This window comes from Rosa rugosa, chromosome 2, assembly GCF_958449725.1.
Source record: "Rosa rugosa chromosome 2, drRosRugo1.1, whole genome shotgun sequence".
NCBI classification, from domain to species: domain Eukaryota; kingdom Viridiplantae; phylum Streptophyta; class Magnoliopsida; order Rosales; family Rosaceae; genus Rosa; species Rosa rugosa.
In genome coordinates this window covers 3,743,350-3,762,138 of record NC_084821.1, presented here as the reverse complement: position 1 = coordinate 3,762,138, position 18,789 = coordinate 3,743,350, and the positions used below count along the sequence as shown (strand labels likewise).

Sequence of the window (18,789 nt, the reverse complement as noted above, 5' to 3'; positions counted from 1 at the left end):
ATAGATAAACTGATAAAGAAATCAAACTGATGTCAGCCTGCTTTTGTGCGCCGTAAAAGGATATTTATTAGGCTATGGAAAGCAGTGGTCATGGAGCTGACATCAAGAGCAGCTTGTTGTTGATCTTGGAGTCTACGCTCAGCAGAAAGTAAGAGGGCCTCAAGAGAGTCATATGTGATGGGGGTATCCCTAGCCTGAGCAGAACTAACAGTAGTCTCGTACAGTGGACCAACATTATTCATAATTATTGAGACCAAATCATTATCATTCATTGGACTGCCAGCAAGAGCTAGGTTATCGGCAATAGAGTTGATTTTATCCAAAAAATCTGAAATACTCATATTACCCCTCATAGTACGAAGAAGATCACCTCGAAGCTGCAAAATTCGATTCTGGGACTGAGAAGCAAACCGCTTGGCCAAGGAAGACCAGGTGAAGAAAGATGTAGTAGAACGAGCAACAGTAGCAAGCACTGCTGGGGTGAGCGAGTTGTTAATCCATCCAAGCACCATCTGATCTTGGGCCATCCAAAGATCATATGCAGGGTTGATTTCATCTGTGGGTTGACCGGCAGCATCAGTTTTGAAGCAAGGGGGACAACGAGAAGTGCCGTCGACATAGCCCATCAGTTTTCGACCCTAAAGGGTGGGCAAAATTTGAGCCAACCAGAGGGCATAATTGGTACGGTCCAATTTGATGGACAGAAAGTTGGTAACAGATGGAGAAGGGTCAGTGGAGGAAATGGTGGACAAAGCAGTTGACATGGTGGAAGTGGAAACGGTGGAGGATGGAGTGGAGGAAGTGACCCCAGCAGAGGCGGAAGAGGTTATGGGAGTAGTAGCCATGAGAAGGGGTGGTGGGAGGGAAAATTTTTTGATCGTTTAGGCTCTTGATACTGTAGACCCCGTGAATTTCCGAACGTCACTTTTTGACGGGATAATTTTTCGCGACCTTTGTTTGGCTAAAGAATTTTGGAAATAGTTTGGGCTTGGGCCTTGGGCCCAAGAATAGTGTAAGGTTAGAGTCCAAAATTTACTCTGGACACCCAACCGACGGGTATGCTAGTGAACCTAGCCCAATAAGTTAGTCAACCTTTGACCCAAACCTCTTCCTTGATCCAATATGGTCCTTGTAGCTCATAATGACATCTTTGCATAATTTTGAAATATACTTGTGCGTGCGTTTACGATTTTCTTATTTTACCTTTCTTAATAATTGGCGAAATTTCTGCTCGCCTTACCCGAAGCTTACTCGTCAAGCATCTCACCGACTTTCAAAAGCACAATTTATTTACTCCTTCAAACTCGAGCAAAAAAAATTCCGACAAAACTTACTTTACCGTTTTCCTATCTAAGTACCAAGTTTGGTGAGGCCCAATCTTTATTTGGTCATGCCAACATTTTAATTTTTGAGTTTCCTTATATTTACTTATTTTACTTTTATTTTCCCCATCCTCTTGGTTTTTACAATTTCTTACTTTTACCCAAATTTATCTGCCCAAAGCTGAGCCTTCTCCTTCACACGCAAAACTCAGCTTTTCCTCTTTCCTTGTTCACGTCAGAGTTGGACAGAGAGAAAGGGAGCCTCGTTCAGCTCTTCCCCTCCACGTTTCCATCATGCAAAGGGCAACTCCTCCAAGAACATCTCCTCAGACCTTCAAAAGAGAGAACCCAGGCCATAAATCGTCACTCACCCTTCTCTCCTCACATTTCCTCTCGTCCCTGGACACATCAGTCTGTTTACGAGCCCAAAAACACCTAGTTAGAGACCTCCGATGAAAAAACTTTCTTCACCAAAGTTGTTCGTCTATGTCTCCTCTATTTAGCCTCAAAATTTCAGCTCCGTCGGAGTCGATTTGAGTCCTGTACACCGCTCGAAGCGGAAGCTGTTCTGAAACGAGCCTGTTCCGGATTTCTGCTTGAATTTCCTCTCTTGCTCTATCCGAATCCCTCACATCTTACTTGAGACTGGTACAAACACTTGGTAAGATTCTGGAACCATCAAGTTCCCCTTTGTTTCCTCGATTTTAGGCTCAATACGTTCAAAACACCTCATTCACACATTGAGCAGTCTCTGTTTCACTTTGCATGTTCGAGATTGAGCGAACTTCTTGGCCTGTGGATGGACTCGATCCAATCAGCTCCCTCAGCTCTCTTTCCTGTTGAAATCCTCAAGAGAAGCTCACCTTTTTTATTAGTCTTTGGTGAGTATCATCCTTTCCTTAACACTATGTATTTTTGGTTGTTGTTACAAACTCTTGCAGATTACAACTTGTCACTATTGTGGTGGGAACCTTGTTGTTTTAGCTTAGAACCTTTCATTCTTTCTGATGTGTTGGGGGTATGCTAAACCATGGTTATTTTGAACATTGAAATCATGCTTGATCAAAGAGTTTATTTGTGTTACGGTTGTCCAAACACCATGTCTTCAAAACATCATGTTAGTGAGCTACAAGACCTTCCCCTTATAGTATTGAAGGGTGACTGAGACTTTAAGCTTTTAGAAGCTTTAGATACTTTCTATAGGTGTCTTAGAGTCTACTTAACCAGCCATTTTGGGTACCAAAAGAGCTTTACACAAAAGAACCAGTTTCTGCAGATTTTCAGTTTTCAGTAAAATCTGACCCAGTTGCATTCATTTCAAAACTGGAGCTAAACCGTTGAGAATTTGGGGTCAGTTTCTTCTAGAGAAATATATTAGACAAATATATGAACGTTCCAGAATTTGAATCACCCCAAAAGCATTTTTCTAGAATTAGTTATGCAATTTTGAAATAGGGGGACAGAAGCTTGTATTTCTGGAAAGAATCTGCACATTGTTTTACTTCATCCTTTGAAACCTTTACTCTTTGTTTGGTTTCACTTGAAATTCAATAGCCATTTCAATCGTACTGAGTTGGTTGACAAGCCATCCTTCTTTCAAAATTTCTCAAGAATTTACCTCAAGTATTTTGAACAATTCCGTGACCCTTGACAGCTCCTTTAAAACTCTGTTTTCGGTTTTCAGCAACCTGTCTTTTAAAAAGTGTTCTTACCCCCTCTTCCTAACAGCAAACTCCTTATTGGAACCCAAATGGTCAGGTTATTAGTTAGCAATTAAGTTAAAGGAAATGTTTTCTTCGGAGAGTATTGAGAGTGAATAGCTAGCCTAGTTTATCGTTATTAATGCCGCTTATTAATCTAGGCTTGACATCGTGGTGGAATCTTGTGAAGTTGGTGGTTGCTACAAGGTTGCATTGAGGCCAAGTGCTGCAAGAGAAAGCTCGAGTTCCAGGTAGGGGATGCCTTTAACTCTATCTATGCTTTTCTTGCATATACTATGTTTTATATGAGGCCTCTTGCATGGTTTTTGGAAATTATCTGTTTTACAATTGAAATGGTTTGCGTGGATTGGATTGATGTGTTGGCAATTGATGGGGATGTAAGGAGAGGTCAGTTCCTCTTTGAGCCACCGGTGGTGGGCAGTGTGCACCATGCCCTTGTTATCTCCCCTTTGTCTCTAGCCTTGTGATTAATGAATTCCGGAAAGTGATTGGCTAGATGGACGGTTGTGATGGAAGTGTGAAAGATGATCAATTGCCGTGGGATTGTAGTTACGTGGTGACGATCACGTGGAAGCGCAAACCGGTTTTATCTACTTCTTTTATTCAAACAATAACTCATGTTTTTAAACTTAGATATGGGGGCGGGCATGGGCAATGACTGGATGTAGGAGCCTAACCCCTACTTTAGTTTGTTTTGCAGGCTGTTGTTGTTGAAGCTTGGGCACGGAGGATAATCCTTGGAGGACACAATTTGTTTTACTCTATTTAAAGTTTATTTCCTTTCGGCTTGCTTGATTTCACTAAAATTTTGTAACATTATGTATGGTTGATGATGTGTGTGCTTGCTTACCACCAAAGTGGAACCCTAGGGTTAGAACCTCCATTTGAATTTAGGTCCTAGTGGGCTAGACCTAGAAGACTCACATAAATTACCATTTAATGAACTTAATGCAAACTTGGGGCTAAGAATTAAAAATTGACATAGGTTCTAAAACTCAACTCAACACCACCTTCCTTTCCTCTTATTCGCCTAGTTCGTAATCTTGTGATTACGAGCCAAGCCCACTATACAAGCCCAAAAAATTTCGGGCTTATAGATTTCTTGTTTTCCCACCTAAAGGCCTTGTCTCTTTGAGGAATTCTAGGCCCAAAACACTTACTCCAAGTGTTGCGGGTGTAGGGTTCCTTGGGGAGGCGGCGCTGTGGTAATCCGGTCTCCGGGTCGCCACAGAAAAGATGGTATCAGAGCATAACGGTTCTGATGGACCTTGAACTTAAAACCTTTTCGTTGTGTGAAGTTTGAAGGATTGTCTTTAATCCTTGTTAATATTATCAACCATTCTAAAAGAGTTAAAAATAAAAAATAAAAATAAAAAATAATAAAAAAAGTGTTTTTTTTTTTCAGATTTGAAAGAAAAGAAAAATGTCCGACTCCTCCATGGACTCCTCCGGCACCGACAACAGAGCCGAATCCTGTGTGACCGTAGAACTGGAACCCTCCGCCCGGATTGATGTTCCTCCACCCTTATCTTCTAGTACTCTTCCCTCTTCCTCCACTCCGCGTCCGAACCCGAAGGTGGTTGAGATGAGGAACCTGATTGCCGAAATTGATAGGGATCTTGAAAGTGTAACAAGGGCAATGATCGGACCTGTCTACCCTCGACAAAAGATCAATACCTTACAGGGGTATATTCGGGAATTCTTGGCGGTGAGAGCTAGGCATCCCAACGTATAGGAAAGCTTAGAGGACCGTAATTATCGATTCATACACGGTCTGAATTCAAGGATGCGGGAAAGGATGACGATGAACTACTCCCGACCATGGCACGAGGTTGTTGAGGAGGCCGAGAGAGTTGATGCATTCTTGGACGAGATATACACTGTGCTCGATGCAGAAGGTGACAGACGACCACTTCCTCTGGAAATTCAAGCAATCAAAGACCGTATCGATCCTATAGACTATAATAGGGAGATGAGATTTTATCCCTACGATCCGGAAGATTCGGATTAGGACTTTTGTTAGTAGGACGTTTGTGGTCACTTTTGTTAGACCCCTAGTTTCTAGTTGCTTTTCGAACTCTTTAAGCTTTCCTTTGCTTGTTAAACACCCCTAGTTCTCATCTCTAATTGCTTGGTAATATTCCTATGTTTGAACTTCGATTTTCGTTTTCTAAAGCAAAATTCGACCTTGCTTAAAATTCCTGAGTCAATTACTAGACTGCCCACTTCGAGCCTTGTCTTGCCCAACCTATTGATCTTCAAAATTCGTGAATTTTTGATATGTTTCAGTTTGGTTAGTTAACTATGGATCTGGAAATTTTCACCTCTTTCTATTGTGAAATAAATTCGGGGTGATTTTTCAAAGTTCAGTCTGCAGTTGACAAAAATCTGGCAGCATTAATTCGCGAAACGTTGTTGAGATTTGAATCTTATTTTGAAACAAAGACACCCACTCTCCTATACTTCCTATTCTTTCCTTTCTCGGGCTCAAACAATACCCATCCTCTAACTCTTTTAGTTATATGTTGCCTCATTCAATTTCTTTTAGGGAACACACCATTCGTTCATCGAGACCGACTTCCCTTTTGTTGGACATTCACATAGTTGAGGTTTCCCTCACTCTTTCTTTCTCCAACTCTTGTTCCCGGAACACTTTCTCGTACTTAGTAGGAGTGCCTTCAAGGTAGAAAATGGACTCTATACCCAATGAAGATCTAATGGCGAATAGGATAGTCCTCGATAGTTTAAATGCCTTCTTCCCTTCCAAATTGTTACGCTGCCTATTGTCACTTGGTTTGAGCTGGTGGTACTAGACCTGGTATTAGGTAAACTATAGGCTATTTACGGAGGACTCTTGGCAATCGGAAATGAAATTTTAGGATGTCTTGATGTTACCCACTCGAAGGATCAACCTATAACTTCTCGCGGCTCGTGGAGAATTTCGACACATGGGATCATAAATGAGGTTGGATCTGCGTGGTACTCACAATGCTTCAATTGTTATATGATGGTTAAATTGACCTGAATTTTTACAAGTAACACATTCTTTTCCTTTTTCACTCCTTGCTGCGATCCCTTTCTCACACTCTATCTTCCACATTAGTCGTCTTCGTCGTTAATTGTTCGTCCAATAGCTCTGTTTCTAGGATGAAGACTCCACTTTTAACCACTTCAAGGGAATACACAAGCAACTAATATGAAGCGTCACTGTAGCTGAGGAGTACTTTTGGGAAGTTCAAGAAGAAAATATTGTTAGCGAGACGAAGCGAAGTTAACCGCTTACTAGGGAAGGCCGTGAAACAATAGCTGTTTGAGTAAGGAGCCTACATTTGCGATCGCGCATCGCATTTATGTGAGGTATAGGCGGATCTCCAAGACTTACGTATTGGGCGCAAAAATTGTGCTTCCAGTTATCATCTGACTACACGGTGTTACAGCTATGTCGCTTACTACGTGCTCGATAGTTATGTCTACAACCCTAGTACTTGTTCGTGGCTAATGGCGAAAAATGCGTGTTCTATACTCTAAGATAGTAAGTGAGTGGATGATTTCCTCACCAATGTTATTGGTAACGAAAGGCGTGACGAAAGTGTGCTACTTCGAAGTTAGAGTTCTAGTGAGCAAAGTGTAAAGGCAAGTGCAGAGATTCGGAAATGCGTTCTCCAACCCGAGTTATTCTAGTTTGGTACTTCAGCTGAGAAGTTTTGGAAACACTTCCATATCTTAGTTTTGTACTTAGTTTGTAGTAGCTTATACTAAAGACCAGTCAGACTAGATTGATCATGTCGATAATAGGTCATTCACCGACCCACATAGTCCACCGATTTCACCATTCTATATCTATGTCGTTCAAAACCGATCACCTCAAACTTAGTGTTGAGATTTTCGTCCCCGTGATACTACCGCTTATGTGCAATCATTACATTGAGTCTACCAGCTGCTATGGAGAATGGACGCGTGCAAATTCAGATTTTTCGGCGAATTCTTACCGACATTTCCTACCAGTTTTTGGGTTGATTGAGGTATCAATCTTCCTCCTTTTCCTCGACATCTACGTTTTCAACAAAAGCGTGCATTATGATTTTAGACTATGGTGCATGAGAATGCTACTATAGTAGTTTTTCAACGCAAGTTCATCTTCGAAAATGGGAATTCTGTTCTCTACCAGAATTGCTTCTGTCAGCAACTTTGATGGCCGATAACTATGAGTTTGAGCCTTCATACCAGTACGACTCCTTCATGAAAGTTTCTCGGAATTGCGTCTACTATGCTGTGTTAGAAATTGACAATAATCAAACGGTTAGATTACTTTCAATCGAGGTAAAATTACGTACTGTCCAAGGAAAATCTGGACTGGTATATATATATATATATAGTTGCAACTCTGATACTAGTTCAAATTCTGCGACCTCTTTCCTTCAAGTTCAGTTTCTCTTTGTTATGGGACATGTTCCACTTTGTCATTGAGTTCTTTTGATGGAGTCTCTACTCTGTCTTTGAGCCTGTGATCACAACATTTATAATTGGTAAGTTAAACCAAACTGATTGGGTTTCTCGTTGTTCAATTTGAGGTGACGGTGACAAGTCACATTGCTATGAAGTCTCGGCAATAAAAGAAGTGCTTGCTTCCTAGAATCTTGGCATGATATGTTTCGTGCATGGGAAGGTATACCCATGTGATGGGCTGAATTCTTCTTTAGCTTGCTTTTTCAAAGCGATTGTTTTTGGAGACAGAAATTTCTTGTGAAAAAATTGCAAACCATTTCATGGGGGCCATTACCCAAATATTGGAATATCTTGATGGATTGAAAGATTAAATGGCAAATTTGTTTTCTCTCATCAGTCATTTGGACGAGTGGTATCATACCCTCTTTCCGGTATCCTCTTCTCTACACGAGTGATGGCCCGACCGGCCGGCGGATCCCCATCGATACTTTTATAGAGAAGGTATGAATCAACGGATATGGATGGCACCCGAATAAATAAACTTGAAGTGATGGACTGATGGAGAGACTTGTAGCACCACCACAATACCACTTTGGAGTTACGACGATATGACATTTTCTAGCCATGCTAGTTTGAATTTCGAGGGCGAAATTCTTTTAAGGGGGGTAGAATGTAGACCCCGTGAATTTCCGAACGTCACTTTTTGACGGGATAATTTTTCGCGACCTTTGTTTGGCTAAAGAATTTTGGAAATAGTTTGGGCTTGGGCCTTGGGCCCAAGAATAGTGTAAGGTTAGAGTCCAAAATTTACTCTGGACACCCAACCGACGGGTATGCTAGTGAACCTAGCCCAATAAGTTAGTCAACCTTTGACCCAAACCTCTTCCTTGATCCAATATGGTCCTTGTAGCTCATAATGACATCTTTGCATAATTTTGAAATATACTTGTGCGTGCGTTTACGATTTTCTTATTTTACCTTTCTTAATAATTGGCGAAATTTCTGCTCGCCTTACCCGAAGCTTACTCGTCAAGCATCTCACCGACTTTCAAAAGCACAATTTATTTACTCCTTCAAACTCGAGCAAAAAAAATTCCGACAAAACTTACTTTACCGTTTTCCTATCTAAGTACCAAGTTTGGTGAGGCCCAATCTTTATTTGGTCATGCCAACATTTTAATTTTTGAGTTTCCTTATATTTACTTATTTTACTTTTATTTTCCCCATCCTCTTGGTTTTTACAATTTCTTACTTTTACCCAAATTTATCTGCCCAAAGCTGAGCCTTCTCCTTCACACGCAAAACTCAGCTTTTCCTCTTTCCTTGTTCACGTCAGAGTTGGACAGAGAGAAAGGGAGCCTCGTTCAGCTCTTCCCCTCCACGTTTCCATCATGCAAAGGGCAACTCCTCCAAGAACATCTCCTCAGACCTTCAAAAGAGAGAACCCAGGCCATAAATCGTCACTCACCCTTCTCTCCTCACATTTCCTCTCGTCCCTGGACACATCAGTCTGTTTACGAGCCCAAAAACACCTAGTTAGAGACCTCCGATGAAAAAACTTTCTTCACCAAAGTTGTTCGTCTATGTCTCCTCTATTTAGCCTCAAAATTTCAGCTCCGTCGGAGTCGATTTGAGTCCTGTACACCGCTCGAAGCGGAAGCTGTTCTGAAACGAGCCTGTTCCGGATTTCTGCTTGAATTTCCTCTCTTGCTCTATCCGAATCCCTCACATCTTACTTGAGACTGGTACAAACACTTGGTAAGATTCTGGAACCATCAAGTTCCCCTTTGTTTCCTCGATTTTAGGCTCAATACGTTCAAAACACCTCATTCACACATTGAGCAGTCTCTGTTTCACTTTGCATGTTCGAGATTGAGCGAACTTCTTGGCCTGTGGATGGACTCGATCCAATCAGCTCCCTCAGCTCTCTTTCCTGTTGAAATCCTCAAGAGAAGCTCACCTTTTTTATTAGTCTTTGGTGAGTATCATCCTTTCCTTAACACTATGTATTTTTGGTTGTTGTTACAAACTCTTGCAGATTACAACTTGTCACTATTGTGGTGGGAACCTTGTTGTTTTAGCTTAGAACCTTTCATTCTTTCTGATGTGTTGGGGGTATGCTAAACCATGGTTATTTTGAACATTGAAATCATGCTTGATCAAAGAGTTTATTTGTGTTACGGTTGTCCAAACACCATGTCTTCAAAACATCATGTTAGTGAGCTACAAGACCTTCCCCTTATAGTATTGAAGGGTGACTGAGACTTTAAGCTTTTAGAAGCTTTAGATACTTTCTATAGGTGTCTTAGAGTCTACTTAACCAGCCATTTTGGGTACCAAAAGAGCTTTACACAAAAGAACCAGTTTCTGCAGATTTTCAGTTTTCAGTAAAATCTGACCCAGTTGCATTCATTTCAAAACTGGAGCTAAACCGTTGAGAATTTGGGGTCAGTTTCTTCTAGAGAAATATATTAGACAAATATATGAACGTTCCAGAATTTGAATCACCCCAAAAGCATTTTTCTAGAATTAGTTATGCAATTTTGAAATAGGGGGACAGAAGCTTGTATTTCTGGAAAGAATCTGCACATTGTTTTACTTCATCCTTTGAAACCTTTACTCTTTGTTTGGTTTCACTTGAAATTCAATAGCCATTTCAATCGTACTGAGTTGGTTGACAAGCCATCCTTCTTTCAAAATTTCTCAAGAATTTACCTCAAGTATTTTGAACAATTCCGTGACCCTTGACAGCTCCTTTAAAACTCTGTTTTCGGTTTTCAGCAACCTGTCTTTTAAAAAGTGTTCTTACCCCCTCTTCCTAACAGCAAACTCCTTATTGGAACCCAAATGGTCAGGTTATTAGTTAGCAATTAAGTTAAAGGAAATGTTTTCTTCGGAGAGTATTGAGAGTGAATAGCTAGCCTAGTTTATCGTTATTAATGCCGCTTATTAATCTAGGCTTGACATCGTGGTGGAATCTTGTGAAGTTGGTGGTTGCTACAAGGTTGCATTGAGGCCAAGTGCTGCAAGAGAAAGCTCGAGTTCCAGGTAGGGGATGCCTTTAACTCTATCTATGCTTTTCTTGCATATACTATGTTTTATATGAGGCCTCTTGCATGGTTTTTGGAAATTATCTGTTTTACAATTGAAATGGTTTGCGTGGATTGGATTGATGTGTTGGCAATTGATGGGGATGTAAGGAGAGGTCAGTTCCTCTTTGAGCCACCGGTGGTGGGCAGTGTGCACCATGCCCTTGTTATCTCCCCTTTGTCTCTAGCCTTGTGATTAATGAATTCCGGAAAGTGATTGGCTAGATGGACGGTTGTGATGGAAGTGTGAAAGATGATCAATTGCCGTGGGATTGTAGTTACGTGGTGACGATCACGTGGAAGCGCAAACCGGTTTTATCTACTTCTTTTATTCAAACAATAACTCATGTTTTTAAACTTAGATATGGGGGCGGGCATGGGCAATGACTGGATGTAGGAGCCTAACCCCTACTTTAGTTTGTTTTGCAGGCTGTTGTTGTTGAAGCTTGGGCACGGAGGATAATCCTTGGAGGACACAATTTGTTTTACTCTATTTAAAGTTTATTTCCTTTCGGCTTGCTTGATTTCACTAAAATTTTGTAACATTATGTATGGTTGATGATGTGTGTGCTTGCTTACCACCAAAGTGGAACCCTAGGGTTAGAACCTCCATTTGAATTTAGGTCCTAGTGGGCTAGACCTAGAAGACTCACATAAATTACCATTTAATGAACTTAATGCAAACTTGGGGCTAAGAATTAAAAATTGACATAGGTTCTAAAACTCAACTCAACACCACCTTCCTTTCCTCTTATTCGCCTAGTTCGTAATCTTGTGATTACGAGCCAAGCCCACTATACAAGCCCAAAAAATTTCGGGCTTATAGATTTCTTGTTTTCCCACCTAAAGGCCTTGTCTCTTTGAGGAATTCTAGGCCCAAAACACTTACTCCAAGTGTTGCGGGTGTAGGGTTCCTTGGGGAGGCGGCGCTGTGGTAATCCGGTCTCCGGGTCGCCACAGATACCATAAAGGGTTTGAATAAAGTGTTGTCAAGCACACTCAGAATAGTGGCTGACGATTGTATATATATTGATGAGTAACGTACAAGTACAATTGTATTATGAGTGAGACTCTACATATAGGAAAGATAAGACTAGTAAACAGAACCTATCGATCTACTTGTACGTCTAGGATAAGAGAGGATAATTACAATGGTGAATATTAGGTAACAGAAGATAAGCCAGGCAGCTTGATCAATTGATGATTGGTTTATCAGACTATGGTGTATTAATATAGGATATGATACAATATTTATGTGTGTACAATGTTAGGATTATAAGTGTTAGTTAGTTCATTCTATAGTTAGCGTTTGTTAATTAGGGTAAATTAGAGTTAATTAGTTACCAATTCTGTTATTAGCTTGCATGAGCTGTCCCTTTGTGAGCTATAGTTAGTATACACGTGGCGTTCATCTGTGATCTCTCAGCTACTATATATATGTACATACCTCCAACAATATGGAGTATTTGCTATCTCACCAAGCATAATTAACACCCTCTTTGGGACATCCACAAGACATGGCAAGGCCCAACCGAGACATGCATCGTGTAGTCCTATGTTCAAGCTACGCTACAGTATCCGGAAATCGCAAATCCGCCACCGGGAAGCCACCTTCCCGCCCTTGCAAAGTTGCCTCCACAAACTAGGCATTTCCACACTAGAATAGTTTCTACACTAGAATAGTTGTTACTTGTCCCACATCGAAAACAATGTAAGGGAGATGGCTTCCTTGACTTATAAAAGGAATGCCTCCTCCCACAACTCAAGGGATTCATTACATTTCTTGTAATCTTGTTAGGCCGCAAGGCTCGACACACTAGTATAGCTTTCAAGTGGACGTAGTCTCCCGCTCATGCGGAGGCGAACCACTATACATCTCGTGTCACTCTCTCTCTCTCTCTCTAAAGCTAACTAGAGACCCCCTCGGTCACTAACGTTAACATTGGCGCCGTCTGTGGGAAGCCAACACAAAGGCTTCGTCACGTACCATGAACTTTGGCCTGTTGGCATACGGTCAACGCCGAGCTAGCTTGGTCAACACTGACCATGGTTGGTCAACGCTGAACTTCAAACCATGCCCAGCGGTCAGCAACCTTTGCTCCGCTCCACCACCGCTGAACTTCACCGCCCAACTTCCTCGGCTGGGAACCAAGCGGAACCACCGCCCAACTCACCAGCTATAGCATCCCCCGCTGGGAGTTCTCCGCCAACCATCGCTGGTCATAGTCCACCGTCCATGACCCGCTCATGTCCCAAGGCTCCGCTCCGCTGGTCACAGTCCACCGGTCGACCACCGCTGAGCTGTCTCCGCTGACTCCACGAGTCACCGCTGAACACCAAGTCCTCCGCCGCTAGGAGCAACCACTGTCATGTTCTTCAGCTAAACAAAGCCTCCGCCAGAAGCTCTCAGGCAGCAAGTGTTACGATGGTCCGTCGAGAGTCAATCATTTTGTCCGTCAAGGATTGATCCGCCAAGCACAGTTGCGTTGAGCACTCGAGCTACTCATCAACCTATCTCCGCTAAGCGACCTCCACTGGCCATCACCTCCGCCAGGAATCACCGCTGAGCTCCGAGTTCCGCCGGCCTTCTTTCTCCGCCTGACTTCTCAGCTGGACGAGCTTCTTCCGCCGAACTTCGACCTCCGCTGAGCCCAGGTGAGTCTCCTCTGTGAGGACCGAGAGCTACCACTGGCTAGCGACGTCAACAAGCACCGCCATCATAGCTGCAATCATCAGCGGCTCCTCTCCGCCAGCCCAGCCTAGAGCAGGCATGCCAGCGCCCCTTGCCAGCACGCCAGCGGCAAGTGCCAGCATCAGCGCCACCACAGCGCAAGCTCCGCACCGCCAGCAACCCCTACCGCTAGTGTTCAAATTGCAGGGTCTGACTCCAAACATTGGCGTTAATATAGCAGGCAAGCCTAGCGGTTCGCTCGTCACCCAGCACCTGTCGCTCATCACCCAGCGGTTCTTGACTCTCGCCTGTCGCCGACAAACGTCAAGCATCAGTTCCAGCACCGACAGCCCAGCACCAGCGGCTAACGCTCCGCCAAGCTTGTCCAGAGGTCCAGGTCTGGCCAAGACTCCACCGTCCAGGTGCTCCGCCGAGCACCAAGCTCTGCTCCGCCGGACAATCCGCTAGCCAGCTCCGCCAAGCACCAAGCTTTGCTCCGCCGGACAACCCGCTAGCCAACTCCGTCGAGCACCATGCTCCGCTCAGCTGGACTGTTCACCGCCGGCATCTCCCGCCAAGCTCTGCCAGGTTGCAAGACCACGAGCAAGGATCCGCTCCACCAACCAGCTGCCACCGCTAGCTATCCTCCGCCGAACTTCGAGCCTCCGCCGAGCTCAAAGTCACGGCCACCTCAGCTGAGCTCTAGGCCTCCGCCGAGCCTCCGCTGGTAGGACAGGCCTCCGCTGAGCACCGAGATAGCCCCTATGCCAAGGTCCCTCCGCCGACCGTCATCCACTCCGCTGGACAAAAGCTCCACTCAACCGTCCAAGAGCTCCGCTGGCAGACATCCGCTAACCACGCTCCGCTCCGCCAGCCTCATCACCGCCGAGCGGCACCGCTGGAAGTTCACCACCGACCTTCGAACTTCATCGCCGAGCAGCACCGCTGGAAGTTCACCGCCGAACTTCGAGCTTCACCGCTGAGCTCCGAGTTCCACCGGCCTTCTTCCTCCGCTGACGAGTTTTCTCCGCCGGACTTCTCAGCTAGCACAGATTTCTCCTCAGCTGGGCGAGCTTCCTCCGCTAGCTTCCAGTGGACAACCTCAGCTGGACATCCACCGCTGGACATCCTCTGCTAGCCAACCTCCGCTGGCCATCCACCGCTGGCCAGCCTCCGCTGGCCATCCATCACTGGCCACCCTCCGCTGGACATCCTCCGCTGGCCAACCAAAGCGATGGAGCGTCATGCTTGGACAACTCCAACTTCAACTCGCTCCAAATCGGCACAAGATAAGTAACTATATCTTATCTTTTACGCTCCTGCACTTTGAGCTACCGCCGATGCCATGTCTATACATGTTTCCATGACCCTTAAGCATGCCTACGACATGTTCTTGGCCACTTTACTACTTGTACATACTTGCTCTATGTGTTTGTCATTTTTTCATGCAAATACATACTGTACACATCCACGGTCTACGACCAAAACCGCCAAGCGGTCAGGCAACGCCTCATAATAGCCATTGATCCGGCAGCAAGGGACTAGTTAACACAGCCTACGGCAGCCATTGATCCGGCAGTTAACCCCGACGCTTGGGTACCAAAGATTGGGCTCGCTACCCAACACCCTCTGCTCCGTGCAGCTCCCCCTCAACAAACAATTTACCGACCATCCGGAGGTCCGTCGTGGCTAGGGAGTGGGGGACTCCCTGGCGGGCCTAGCAGGGGCCCACCCGAAAGGGCAAAAGCGTTCGCTCCGACCAATTCTAGATGGACGACGCACTCGCACTAATTATGCTTGATATACGGCACAAAGCTACGCTTTGGTATCAACCCGCAAGAACACCCTCCTTGACTGGGGACTTCGGGGACTTGTACATACAGCCCAGCATAATTAGCAACGGTCACGCTCATGCCTCAGGGCATCACCTCGAGCTACCCGTTACTGCCTCAGCGGCACCGCCGCGCTTTTCGAGGTCGTGCCTCAGCGGCACCGCCGCGCTTTTCGAGGTCGTGCCTCAGCGGCACCGCCGAGCTTTTCGCGCTCGTGCCTCAGCGGCACCGCCGCGCTTTTTGAGGTCGTGCCTCAGCCTCACCCACGAGCTCCCGCTCATGCCTTCCCGGCGCCCCATTGAGCTTCCGCTCACGAGCTTCCGCTCATGCCTTCCCGGCAACCCTTGAGCTTCCGCTCACGAGCTCCCGCTCATGCCTTCCCGGCGCCCCATTGAGCTTCCGCTCACGAGCTTCCGCTCATGCCTTCCCGGCAACCCTTGAGCTTCCGCTCACGAGCTTCCGCTCATGCCTTCCCGGCACCCCATGGAGCTTCCGCTCATGCCTTCCCGGCGCCCCATTGAGCTTCCGCTCATGCCTTCCCGGCAACCCTTGAGCTTCCGCTCACGAGCTCCCGCTCATGCCTTCCGGGCAACCCTTGAGCTTCCGCTCACGAGCTTCCCGCTCATGCCTTCCCGGCACCCCGAGCTTCCCGCTCATGCCTTCCCGGCACCCCGAGCTTCCCGCTCATGCCTTCCCGGCACCCTGAGCTTCCGCTCATGCCTTCCCGGCACCCTTGAGCTTCCGCTCACGAGCTTCCCGCTCATGCCTTCCCGGCACCCCGAGCTTCCCGCTCATGCCTTCCCGGCACCCCGAGCTTCCGCTCATGCCTTCCCGGCACCACGAGCTTCCCGCTCATGCTTTCCCGGCAACCCACGAGCTTCCGCTCATGCCTCCCCGGCAACCCTTGAGCTTCCCGCTCATGCCTTCCCGGCAACCCCGAGTTTTCCGCTCACGAGCTTCCGCTCATGCCTTCCCGGCAACCCTTGAGCTTCCGCTCACGAGCTTCCGCTCATGCCTTCCCGGCAACCCTTGAGCTTCCGCTCACGAGCTCCCGCTCATGCCTTCCCAGCGCCCCATTGAGCTTCCGCTCATGCCTTCCCGGCACCCCATGGAGCTTCCGCTCATGCCTTCCCGACGCCCCATTGAGCTTCCGCTCACGAGCTTCCGCTCATGCCTTCCCAGCAACCCTTGAGCTTCCGCTCACGAGCTCCCGCTCATGCCTTCCCGGCAACCCTTGAGCTTCCGCTCACGAGCTTCCCGCTCATGCCTTCCCGGCACCCCGAGCTTCCGCTCATGCCTTCCCGGCACCCTTGAGCTTCCACTCACGAGCTTCCCGCTCATGCCTTCCCGACACCCCGAGCTTCCCGCTCATGCCTTCCCGGCACCCCGAGCTTCCGCTCATGCCTTCCCGGCACCACGAGCTTCCGCTCATGCCTCCCCGGCAACCCTTGAGCTTCCCGCTCATGCCTTCCCGGCAACCCCGAGTTTCCCGCTCACGAGCTTTCCGCTCATGCCTTCCCGGCAATCGTCGAGCTTTACGCTCCTGTCTACTCGACACACCACACGTTAATGGAACATTGAATTTTTCTACCATTTGTCGTTTACCGGCCGCGACAAATCAAATTCTTTTCGAGTTCCATTAATACGAGCGAAAAACCAAGCAGACACAACCATACGCGCGGTCATCGTTCATGAGTTACAAACGCATGCCTTGGCCGCACTCATGCAACTTACACCTCACGAGCGTAACCCCGTCAAAATCGACCTCGTTCGTCTCCTTGCGCGCGTCACACATTTATCATATGCAATCCATATGCTCACACGGCCATACGCGCTCTCGAGTTTGTACGTCATAATCGATCGTACTCGGCGCCATTCGCGTGCATACATCAACATGTATCACGCACCCCATACGTTTATATATGCCAACGCATATCGGTGCAACTCACATTTGTCGCCCTATGCAACGAGCATTCTACGTATGCCTGTTTTTTTGTCTTTGTGCAGGTTAACGAGTCCCTTCTTGCTTACGGAGTTCGGGGACTTGTAGGGGCTCTGTACCGCCCGGTTAATTGTGCTTGGTGACATCATGTGTATAACTCCCCAACCAAGAAGCTCCTCTTACTTGGGGACTTCGGGGACTTGTACATACCTCCAACAATATGGAGTATTTGCTATCTCACCAAGCATAATTAACACCCTCTTTGGGACATCCACAAGACATGGCAAGGCCCAACCGAGACATGCATCGTGTAGCCCTATGTTCAAGCTACGCTACGGTATCCGGAAATCGCAAATCCGCCACCGGGAAGCCACCTTCCCGCCCTTGCAAAGTTGCCTCCACAAACTAGGCATTTCCACACTAGAATAGTTTCTACACTAGAATAGTTGTTACTTGTCCCACATCGAAAACAATGTAAGGGAGATGGCTTCCTTGACTTATAAAAGGAATGCCTCCTCCCACAACTCAAGGGATTCATTACATTTCTTGTAATCTTGTTAGGCCGCAAGGCTCGACACACTAGTATAGCTTTCAAGTGGACGTAGTCTCCCGCTCATGCGGAGGCGAACCACTATACATCTCGTGTCACTCTCTCTCTCTCTCTCTAAAGCTAACTAGAGACCCCCTCGGTCACTAACGTTAACAATATAGTACTACTGTACCTAACTTCACTATCAAATGGAATAGATCAGTTTCTTCATTTCACATTTTCTCTCTAGCTTTGCTTTGCTTCTGTTGCTTTCATGGTATCAAGAGCTCAGGCTGCGACCTTGGAGTACTGAAAATCCTCTATTCTCATACATATTGATTGCAAATCTTCGTGTTCTTGTTCATACTAGCTCAGATTGGAGCTCAGATAAGTCTTTCATCATCGATCTTGAAGAAATTTCCAGTTCTTGTTCTTGGAGAAATCATTGTGATTCTGCTAAAACTTGATACTTGATTTGTGCAATTGTGTGTTCTTTGCTTCCCATTATCACAATCATACTCAGAAATTTGTTGAAATCTTCTAGATCTGAAAACTCAAACCCTAGCTTTTGCAATCTCATCTTTGTTCGTGTTGATATACATACCTGTCTTGTTGCTTAGATTCATATAGTGAACTTGTTCTAATCCTCACTTAGTTCCTTCAATTTTTCTACTCAAACCCTAGCCCTATCTCTCGATACCTCATATCTACAATCATGACTGGTTCTACACATCAAACCACTACTCAAACTACTGTTTACCTCCCTAATATCCTTCTTGATGACACAAATTATCCTACCTGGTTGTTTCAGATGGAGTCTTTCCTTAGAGGACGTCAAAACCTTTTTGGCTTTGTTGATGGTTCAACTCCTTGTCCTCCATAATTTGTACTTGCCTCTGATGGCTCTACAAACACAATATCTGTTGATTACATTTCCTGGAAGACTCAAGATCAAAGCATAGTCAACATGATAGGACAAACCCTAAGTGCTGTGGCTATGACATGTGCTGTTGGGAGCAAATCTGCTCAAGACTTATGGACTAGGCTTAAGCTAAAATTTGCTGATGCTAACAAGCAAAACATTCTGCAGCTAAAATCAAATCTTCAAAATGTGAAGAAAGGGAATGATGACATTGAGACTTATCTTGATAAAATCAAAGCTGCAAAGGATGCTCTTGAAACTGTAGGAGTGTCTATTGATGATGAAGATATTGTGGTCACTCACTAGGCCAATAAC

The 18,789-nt window shown here is 45.6% G+C and overlaps 1 protein-coding gene and 1 long non-coding RNA gene across 5 annotated transcripts; one reads left to right on the top strand and one right to left on the bottom strand.

Annotated features, from left to right (window-relative positions):
* Window positions 1-32: 32 nt before the first annotated feature.
* Window positions 33-626, bottom strand: LOC133730186 (uncharacterized). The gene has a single exon (XM_062157824.1). The coding sequence runs from the start codon at window positions 624-626 to the stop codon at window positions 33-35; it is 594 nt and encodes a 197-aa protein (XP_062013808.1).
* Window positions 627-958: 332 nt separating this feature from the next.
* Window positions 959-11,123, top strand: LOC133727829 (uncharacterized). 4 transcript variants are annotated; one of them, XR_009855375.1, is made up of 6 exons: window positions 959-1,983; window positions 2,071-2,203; window positions 3,184-9,247; window positions 9,335-9,467; window positions 10,448-10,537; window positions 10,996-11,123. It is a non-coding gene; the product is annotated as an uncharacterized LOC133727829 (long non-coding RNA). The 4 variants fall into 4 exon arrangements; XR_009855377.1 differs by having other exon boundaries at window positions 2,097-2,203; window positions 10,448-11,123; XR_009855376.1 differs by having other exon boundaries at window positions 9,361-9,467; window positions 10,448-11,123.
* The last annotated feature ends 7,666 nt before the right edge of the window (window positions 11,124-18,789 follow it).

Bases quoted from the DNA above. Each gene is read 5' to 3' on its own strand.
- LOC133730186 (XM_062157824.1), bottom strand. From the start codon at position 626: ATGGGCTATGTCGACGGCACTTCTCGTTGTCCCCCTTGCTTCAAAACT.